The sequence below is a fragment of the Artemia sp. Qi Xiang Cuo genome, chromosome 1, assembly GCF_049724085.1.
Source record: "Artemia sp. Qi Xiang Cuo chromosome 1, ASM4972408v1, whole genome shotgun sequence".
Lineage (NCBI taxonomy): Eukaryota > Metazoa > Arthropoda > Branchiopoda > Anostraca > Artemiidae > Artemia > Artemia sp. Qi Xiang Cuo.
In genome coordinates, this window is record NC_142794.1 from 55,011,832 (window position 1) to 55,022,739 (window position 10,908).

At 35.4% G+C, this 10,908-nt stretch overlaps 1 protein-coding gene across 1 annotated transcript in view; it reads right to left on the minus strand.

Annotated features, from left to right (window-relative positions):
* LOC148956492 (voltage-gated inwardly rectifying potassium channel KCNH6-like) overlaps nt 1-10,041 on the minus strand; it is a 235,620-nt gene extending 225,579 nt beyond the window's left edge. The window contains exon 1 of the mRNA XM_089095635.1: nt 9,436-10,041. Coding sequence (XP_088951761.1) covers nt 9,436-9,696 — 261 coding nt within the window. The 5' untranslated portion in view covers nt 9,697-10,041. The remainder of the gene's footprint in view (nt 1-9,435) is intronic.
* Nucleotides 10,042-10,908: the final 867 nt, after the last annotated feature.

The window sequence follows — 10,908 nt, forward strand, 5'->3', positions numbered from 1 at the left end:
TGGATGTGAAGGAAGATTTGTTTTGTGAGGAGGAATCAGAAACAGTACTAAAAGGATTAAAGAATAATAAGGCTCCAGGTGCTGATAGGGTAGTAAATGAGTTTCTTAAATATGGTGGCTCTGAGGTTAGAAATAAGTTACTGAAGATTATGAATATGGTTTTTGAAAAAGGGTAAGTACCTAACAATTCTAGGAGAACCTTAATTAAGCCACTTTATCAAAAAGGTGATAAAAGTGAGTGTGGTAATTATCCAAGCATTAGTCGGGTGTCTGTAGGTAGCAAATTACTTAGTAATATGATACTTTTTAGACTGAGAGACGCCGTAGACAAAGCTTTAAGAGAAGAGCAGTGCGGTTTTAGAAAAGGTAGAGGATGTGTTGACCAAATTTTCACTCTTAGGTTAATAATTGAGAAGTGCCTAAGTTTTCAAACACCTTTGGTCCTCAGTTTTATAGATTATGAGCAAGCGTTCGATTCTGTTGATATTGGAGCTTTAGTAAAGGTTTTATCCTTGTATGGTATACCAGACAAATACATTAAAGTGATTAGTGCTATGTACGAGAATAACACTGCTGCGGTTAATGTAGGAAATGAGGTTAGCAGCTGGTTTTGTATTAAATCAGGAGTTAAGCAGGGTTGTGTTCTATCCCCCTTTATATGGATTATTTTGATGGACTTTGTTTTAAGGAGCACAGGAAAGGCTATGGGAGACCACGGAATCAAATGGGGAGGAAAAAGTCTCCTGGACTTGGATTATGCTGATGATTTAAGCATCCTAGATGAAAGTGTGAGCAAAATGAATGAAGTTTTAGAGGTTTTGCGAGTTCAGGGTGCTAGTATTGGTTTGAAAATTAATGTTAGGAAGACTAAGTCACTAAGGCTAAGAATAAATAAAGATGAAAAGGTGACGTTGGGTAATGAAAAGATTGATCAGGTGGGCAGTTTCACTTACCTTGGTAGCATTATCGGTAATGATGGTAGGGGTAGTAAAAATATTAAATGTAGAATAGCCACGACTCATGGAGTTTATTCACAGTTAAAAAAAAGTCTGAACGAAAAGAAATATAAGTCGGAAGACCACGATTGTAAAATCGGAAGATACAGTGATGACAATAGTCCGATATTGCTCTGAAGCATGAACGCTCCAAAAAGTGGATGAAGATTTGCTAGATGTTTTCCAGAGAAATTGCTTAAGGATTGTTCTGGGTACCCGGCTGACTGACCGTATTTAATACGGTATTAAAACAATACCGTATTAAACCGTATTAAAACAATAGGCTATACGAAAAATGTGGTTCAATACCGCTTTCTAGGTCTATAATGAAAGAAAGGTTGAGGTGGTTAGGGCATCTTGTGCGGATGAAGGATGACAGATTGCCGAAGATTGTTCTTTTTGGCCAACCATCTAGGGCTAAACGGAAAGCAGGTCGTCCCCTTCAGGCGTGGGAGGACATTATAAAGAAAGATTTTAAGAACATTGGAATTTTGTGGGCGGTTGTAAAGAGGGAAGCTTTGAATATATTCGGGTAGAAGGGGAGCGTGTGTAGCTGTGTTGGCCTCAGGCAGCTTGGTGATGCTATGAGTTGTTAGTAGTAGTAGTAGTAGTATATATATATATATATATTTATATATATATATATATATATATATATATATATATATATATATATATATATATATATATATATATATATATATATATATATATATATATATATATATATATATATATATATATATATATATATATATATATATATATATATATATATATATATATATAAACACTCATCCATGATCTTTCTTCTGCAAAAAGTGCAAAATTCCACAATTTTGTATATAGAAGCTTGAAACCTGAACAGTAGAGCTTTTTGACAAATAACTAATTTTCTCAAGCTTGTAACTTTTTATGGATTGGCTATTACAAAATCTAATAGACTTTATTTATTTAGAACCATCATAAAATTCAATTCTTTTAATGTATCTTTTGTTATCAAAATTCCGTTTTTTTAGAGTTTCGATTACTATTGAGCCGAGCCCCTTCTGAATGATAATCTTATTATTGTTATTTGGACATCCTCCGTCTTTTTATTGGGTCAGTCTGCAGCTACGACTCAGCTGGTTTGGCACCAAGTCAATTCCTGCCTCGTTTTCGCAACTAAGTTTTCACTTGCTATTCCTTTGCCCTCGAATCATAAAGATTTAAAATGCCTACATGCTTTCAGTTTAAACCAGATGCTGAATTACTACTTTTCTGCTAAAAATGTTGTAGTGGGGACGGCGGGGGGGGGGGGGATTACCGATAAACACATACCATAAATGGTGTAGATTCAAACACTGACATTATTGCAGTTTTATTATGGGTGTAACTTGACAACCTTTCTTATAAAATAAAGTTTAACTTTGAAGAATAGGTTGTTTGAATAACCTGGGGCCCTTGCCTCGGGAACTGTAAGGGTCAATTGCATTCTGGGGAAACATATTTTTGACCTGTCCAGGCAAGAAAACTGTCTCAAATATTGATCCAAGATTATGCGAGCTTATGGAAGTGCCTGGGGACTAAAAAAAGCGTGTAAGAGGGATTCGCACCCTTCCAGTCACTTATTTCCCTGCAAATAGCAGCCAAATAACAAAACAATTTTTTGCGCAGAAAATACCCAACCGTACTACTACTGTCACTACTGCAATGGTTCCAACATGACAAGTCCTACAATTGCTTCCCTTACCACGACTTTGTTTACAGCGGTATTTCATATCACGGTTACTCTCAAAACGACCTGCCCTTTCCTGTTTGATTTCGGAGGTATGTTTTAAACGGCTTTAGCGTGCTAAATGAACTCTCTGCAGATGCTACGGTAGAAAAGTGAATACAATCAAGAGTAAATGCACAGTTAGAAAAAAGCGGTTATTTCACGCACCACGAGTTTCAGAAGCTATATCGGGACGGTGAGAATTGCCTATAGACCCACATTTGGCATGTCAGACAGTTAGCTCAGCAAGGAGGCTAGTCTCAGAGAGACAGAACTGCTTATATTTTTGGAGCTTCGTCGAAATCTCAGCTAATACAGCATCAACAATAGAACATGGGAAGAGGAGTTGGATTTGAAATACTGTAGCTCGATGGTTAAGAAATTTCGTATCATGTTCTTTACGTAGCTTCTCGAGGTATGGAGAAAAGACGAAGTCTTCGTAAAACAGAGAAGAGTCTGAAGAGGAGATTCACCGATGTTCCCGTCTTGATATTTAGGTGGCTGTCCCAACACTTAATGCTGTCTGGACTGCTTCTTCATAAAAAGACGGGAAACCGTTTCACTCGCTCTTATAATGCAGAGTTGCATAAATAAATATGTTCATAAATCTAAATTTTCCTTCTGAAGAGAAACGGAAGTTGAAAGCAAAATCAAACACACTTTTTCAACAAGAATCAGAGATGAAATGGAGCTGAACTCGGTACCCGCTAATACTAAGGAGTTGGCCTTCGCTATTACACCTGAATCGGACTGGTTGTCGAAAAAGCTATTCAGTACTCCAAAACAGCAGGGAAAAGCTCCATTAAAGTGACAATACTATCATGCCTTTCAACCCACCATATGTCACAAAAGCGAAGGAGCTTTTGCTATTTAGTATGTGTTTGAATAGAAACTAATACTCAGTTCGTTTGGTAGAATAGGAAAAAAGAACATCTTCTTGCGAGCATCCATATAGCATTTGAAGCAAATCCAATCTAGAGGCTTTTACCAGGGCAAGGTTTAAACAATGCAAAACACAATGCACGTAAATGCTAAGTGAATACTGCTTTCGTATCTCTGCTTGAGTGTCCTTGTATCAACCGGACATGCCGCTACCTTCATCAAAGCCAATTCCAACTCACTTTTTCATGTCTAATCCAAACTCTAAGTAGAGTCTAATGATCTAATTTTCAAGACCTACACTTGTCATGTCCCTCCCAGTTTCAAAGACACAAAAAAAAAATTCTTGCTGAACGTCATAGAAACGGATGACAAGATCAAGCTGTTCTTTTGAAGTTACATCACTCATCTGATCGGTCAATATCGAAAAAACACTGCAATTTTCGCTCTATTCAAAATTGCGCCTCGAATGAGGTTGCTTACATTATCGACGATATCATCTCCACTGGAAAATATGCATATTTCCCGCTTTTAGTGGATGATTTAAAATGCTCCCACAATTTTGTGTTTCCGTAATCCATCAGCGATTGCAACAATCTCTTATTTTCAATACTTTTTGTAAAGATATGACTTTTTTAACGAAAAGCCCCGCAAGACTAATTCATGATAATGACAAAATAGAATACCCTGGACAATTGGTCTTGACATTTCTTGGTTTTTAATCTTTTCCTCGTGATCTTGCAAATTCTATTGCTGATCAATTGGAATGCCTTTTCCTTCTTGAATTTTGATAAAGTCAACATTGCTTTTTGTACTGCAGTAAAATGATACTGTCTTTCATCATGATGGTTGAAGTCAAGTAGAACATCTTGAAGGTCAGCATATAAATTTGACAGTAAGCATCCAACTGGGTGTTGTGAGCCTTTACGGGTCTCAGATTCAGTGAATAGGAAGTAGTATTTATAGAATGCACCTTTTATGAAAGGCTGAACACCAACCATGAATACTTTCGGAGCCGTGTGCTTTGAAAACGTAACTTTGTCACTAGTCCCTCGACATTGGGGTTAACTATTTCAGTAAATGCAAATTTTTTTCCAGGTTTCCCCTGCCTACATATTAGATTGAACTTACGAGCATCAGAAATCTGGCCACGGTTATCAAAGGCCTCCAGACTAAGGTGATTAGGGGCACAGTGAGGTGTCTTGTGAATGTTGGTCTGTTTCATGAAGGGGATTATTAATGCTTTGGTTTAGAACTTATTCTAATCTATCAGGCAAATTAACATTAAAAGTTGATGGTTGCTCTCTCTTTTCTCTTCCATAATTGTATACTCGGTTTTTAGTCACGGACTCAGTCAACGAAATTCTAATGTCACGGACCTCCACGAGCTGAAAAAGGCCTTAGGAATTTATCAAGGGTAGAATTGGGCGCTGAAAAAGATTATAGGGTGCCGCAAGAAAAATTTTGTGTGAAAAAAAAGTATCACCTACTTTGCATAATCAGTTACGTCATCAGTTATATTTTCTATTCATCGACCAAGACGAGAGGTTTTGATTGATAATGTAATACAGAATAAAATACCGAGAGAGAAAAGAAAGAATTGACGAGCACCATCAGATCATGCTTCCTATCTGGTCATTATGAAAAACACCTAATCCGTTACACTAGAAACCAACTTTCATATACTTGCATTAAAGTTAATTTCAAAGGGGGAGGAACTGAGCAATTCGTGGTGCACATGAAGGTGAGGACATACTTGCAACCCAATTCTGTTAGTGGTGTCAATAGAAGAGCCGCTTGGAATAAATTAAAGCACAGAGATATTAGAACCCAGTCTTGACAGAAGCTCCTTCAAAATAACTAATCGTTTACAGAAATAGAACTTTTAGTGGAGAATAGGAAAAGAAAAAAAAATCCAAGGAAATCCCAACACATCAAATTTTCAGGATGTGATGTGTTGACCGTAAACACATTTTTTTGTTTGTCGAGAACCACAAACATGTGTTTAGGACCATAAACATATCTTCAGACGAATTATTGTACTTTTGGGGACAAGTAAGCAAAAGATCCCAAAATTGAAGAGCGCATTTATAGTCGCTGGTGAACATTTTCTTCTACTCACAAGAGAATTGTGAATATAATAAAAGAAGGGAGGAAGCACTAGAAACAACACCTTCCTTAATTTACAAATATACAATGGTTCAATCAGTTGGAACTGCAAGCAAGAAATGAACTTACCCCTCCTTACCTCTCACTCCCCTCTGTCACTGAATTTTTATGGAAAGAAAAAGAATTTTCATCTTCTTTAAAGTGGGATCACGCAAAGATTTTCAATCTTCTTTATTAGAGGGTCAAAGTGGGTACGTGACCTCACCAACATCCTCCCTCCTCCATAGCATACTATTAATAGAAAGATAGACCAGTTTCATATTGTTTGAACTGAAATAATACAAGCACAGTCAATTTGCATGATGGGAGGCACAAAGAGGGTCCACAGTTTTTTTCCCGTCCCCAGTGTCGAGTTTTCAGCAGAAAGATAGGCGTTTTTTCATTAAGCATTCTTAAAACCGTGGGGTATATGCCTTGGGATAACGGGACAAGAGAATGAATTTTTGACTGCTTATAGCATTTTTTAGCCTCATATACCGTTCGTACGAGTTTGAATCGAGTGTGAGTGTCTTCGTGCGAGTGTGACGTAAAAATGTAGGCAAAAATATTTTATACCTTCGGCTTCTTCCAGTCCAGGTGCAAGCACCATTCATTGTTTCAAAAAGGAGGATTAAGCGAATTATTTTCCCATGGCTTTAACCATTAAACCGTCAAATTTTAAGCATATCTCAGAACTGCCGACTTTCTGGCTCCCTGCTCAAGAATGATGCCTCAGAAGTGAGCAATATTTTGCTATCAATCCCAGGTGAATCATTTAAAAGGTGAATAATTTAATTGTGTTTTTGAGTCATGTGATGTCCCCTCTTAGAAAGAATCCCTCCATACATGCTCAATTATGAATATTTTTGTTATTATTGTTATCCCTTCATGAAAACAACCATCTAACCACTATCCAACGGAAAAAAAACTTTATGTTCCCATTCACACTTGCCATAGTACTATAAAGTTCCTAAAATAAGTCTAATACGCAGGAAGCTACGACAGATATACTAAAAACCTCTTTTTATTGTTCTCTGTATCCACAAGGTTTCTGTTCTGATAACCAATGTAATAATTCTGGACGATTTCCTGTGGCTATGGTCTGTTGGTGAAACGGTTGGAGTACAGTGAGAAGAGACATCATAACCAAAAAGGAATTATATCGATATTGAAAAGCGCATATGATGACAAAGCAAAAAAAAAAAAAAAAAAAAAAAAAAAAAAAAAAAAAAAAAGTCAAAATTCTGGTATTCTTTTCAATTGTCCACTCTACTATTAAATATTAAACCCTTAAGGTATATGCAAAAAAAAGTTATTGAACGAAAAAGTCTCTCCTCTTTGATTTTTGCACAAAATCCATTTCAATTCTTCATTACATTTATATTAGTACATCGGTAGTATCTTGGAAGGTTAAATCCAGAATAACATTTCGGCACGTTTTTATCACCCAAGGATAAAGTTATTGCTTTTCAATTTTACATTTCACATTTTCCTTTCATAAACCGAAATGCAATAAAACTTAAGTATTTGTTGACAGTATTTATTGACAGTGTTAGTAATCGATTCTCTAAAAAGTCGTTTAGAGCATGCCATATAAAAAAAAATATTTTGGCAAACACTACCAAAATTAAGTATGATAACAGAAGGAATATATTTTCAAAGAGCTTACTGTTGTATTTGAATATGTAGAAACCGATTTAGATGCATCTCGACCCAAATCCAATGGAATTTGATTCACGGAATTTGAAGCGGAAAAAGGATTCGTTTTGTTACCCAGAACCACGCATTTTCTAACCACGAGTGAATCAAATATATACAATAGGCAAGTTAGGATAGCCCGGCCTAGGACATTTCGTGTCAAGTAATTAAACTTTAAAAAAAAAATTATGTCGGTTAAATCGATATAGAGCCTAGAGGTTCTCTTCAGGAGTTAAAAGAGTGTGAGAGCCACGGTATGCAAATAATACTAGATTGAAGAAGAAATTCAGCGTTTTCTTAGACTGTATAAATTCCCTTCCGTTAAATGATTTTAAAACAGTTCATAAAAGGCATATAAAAAAAGGTTCGGAATGTTAACTTAATTAACATATCTTTGTTAATTAATCTTCCAAGACTTTTTTTCTTACAAATTATTTGGACATAAGTTCTACACGACTGAAAGTTGAAAATGCTGATTCAACTGAAAAACCCATGAAGCCATAAGTTGTTGTGTTCTACAATTTCCAAAAGGAAACATATTTAAAAACTCTAGGATATTCCAACGCGTGTGAAGCAAAAAATCGATAATTAGCGATAAAAATAGGTCTAATAGTCTATTAACATAGGCTATAGGATATTAACAATATTAACAATATACCTAAATATTAACAATATACCTAAAATTCTGTTCAAGCGAAATTCATAAGTTAAAAAATATTTTGCAGCGCCATCTATGATTTGAGACATCATATTAAGATAGCGCTGTTGTGCTGAAGGAAAACAATACTACTGTCTATAAATAGCCGACTCATACGGGATTCACGAAGTGTAAGATGTTTCACGCTAAGCTAATACCTCAAAGTTTCTAAACTCACTAGGACTTTATTTGACTGACAAAATTTAAAACCCTCACATACGTAGTTTATATAATTAAAGAAAATAATATTCCATTCCTTCGTACAAGTATGCTGATGTAAATGCCATTTTTTGCAGTCTGAAAATTTAACATAACATAAGTTCTTGATTTCTTTTTATCTGCTATTTGTAATTTCAGAACCAATGCTCTAACTTTGCCTATAGTTAAGAGCCACAGTGCTTCAATGTATTGATTATTTAGTTGTTTTTTTTCCAGAGCCACTTCATATGGAAGGGGTTGCCGTAAAAACTTCAGAAGGGACACATTCAATTGGAAATTGAAAGTTCTAGCTCCTCTTTTAAGAATCATGAATAACAGGATGACGACCCGTTCCCTTTCACGCTCATTTTAACCTCCCTCCCCCGAAGACAGCTGACAAAATTTAAACATAAAAATTTTGTTCAAAATAACCCAAAGGTCATATAACTATGCTTCCAGGGACAACATATCTCCCCACAGCTTCTGGGGATAGAACTGTCAGCTATACAAGCTTCTCAATGTTTACATCTCGAGATTTCTCGAGAAAATGTTTTTTTCTCGAGAAAAGGGGGCATTCACGCTCTGGGTGTCCAAAAACACATAGGGTAATTGAGGTAAAAATTTCAGGAAACATTGAGGAGGAGGGTGTCGAACCAAATCAAAACACGTTACGTGGATGTTAGTTGTCAAAAGAGTGTATCAGCAAAATCTAAGGAAAAGTTGTCTAAACCAGTGGTTCTAAAACTCCTTTAGATACTGTACCCCTTTTTACCCACAAAACACTCTATCTACCCTTTTTCAGTTACCGGTACTAAGTAAACTATAGCTAAAATATCAAAATAATCTTAAATTAAACAAATTACGTATCTTTTAAAAATTGTATATACCCCCAAGGGGTATGCGTACCACAGTTTTAGAACCACTGGTCTAAACGGTTAAGACTCTACAACATTTCTTTCATAGTAGAGAACATTTATGAATATTAAAATAAGCGACCTAAAGTTACCATGCATTGAATGCTGGTTTCGCTGCTGTTGTACTACACTTACATCATGCATTCTTACCGTTTCTGAATCTGCTACTACTTTTTTCTTCTTTAATGAATCATTTGACGTAACATATGTTCCAGCGCTAGAGCTGCGAGAAATACCAGCAGTTCCATTTACCCATCGCTTAGTAGAAGCTTGACGGGTATGTAATTCGTTGAAACCCTCACTTTCTCTATTAAGGTTGTCAATTATGTCCGATAGTAATTTAACGTCTTGAGCAGGTATGTCCACTTTTGAACTAACATTGTCTTCAATGGATGGCATACTATTACACATATCACGTTTCTAGACAAACAAAGGATTTGAACCAAAGATCAAAGGATTTCTTATTCTATAAGTAAGTTCACTTGTGCTTGTTCTTTTTCAGCTAACTGGATAAGTTTTGAATCTAGATTCATCGTTAATGCTTTCACACTGTTAAATGAGTGGGACAAAATGTTGTCTATTCCCTTAGAAGGATGGTCCACCAAGCATCAATCCAAATACATTGATTCTCGCAGTCAGGAACAAAACATACAATAAAAGCAGCATATCCTTTTTTAATGGCATCTCTTATTGAAATTATTCTTTATTAAAGTAAGGACTGCGGTTTTGGGGACCATATCTACCGTAGTTTTCTGGCCATTCTAAATATGGAAATCATTAAAAAACTTATTCTTGGAGGGTTTGTCGTTGGGGGGGGGGGGGTCAACCTTTTTTCAAAAGAATCAGTATCCTCGCATAAGCAGTTGAAGCTGAATTAATCAGGGTTTAATTTTGGTCTCCTTGTAGCTTGTATTATAATGGGCCTATTGCAGCAGTGAAATCTAAATTTTGAAGACACGATTTTGAAGATCGCATGCGTCTGTATTAGGGTTCTTGGAAAACTGAGGTATTGTTAACGATTAAAAAAAGAGAAATTATAGCTCATGACTAAATTGAAAAAGTTGGGATTCCGTAAATTGTGAAGACATTGTGTTGTCAAAAATAACAACAAAAATGTTAGAAGTGTCAAATCTATAAATATTCTTGAAAGTCTGAAGACTCTAGGTAGTGAAATTGTGAAAATTGAGTCTAACTTGTGTATATACTTGAAAAAAATTGCAATACTCGAAAGTGGGTAGGCATTGTGTTCTTCAACCATAAAACTATAGGCCTTAAAGTGTGAAAATCTAGAATTTGATAAGATTCTTGAAATTTGATTCTTTCGAGTTATCGAAATATGAAAAGTAGGTCTAACAGTTATGGAATTTAAAAAAAGCATTATACTGTCAAAAAAATATGAAAATTATAAGCATTAAGAATTTGAATATATGAAAGCTTTTAATATTATCAAAATAAGTTGGCTTTGAGTTGTTAAAGTAGGAGCATTAGTTCTATGACTTGTAAAATTTGGAAAAAAATTAATTTACGGAAATTTGAAGTCTTTAGGTTGTGAAATTATGAAAATTGAATTTTATAAATTAATTTTGATGAAAAAAATGTGGAAACGTGGAATTAGTTATGGAA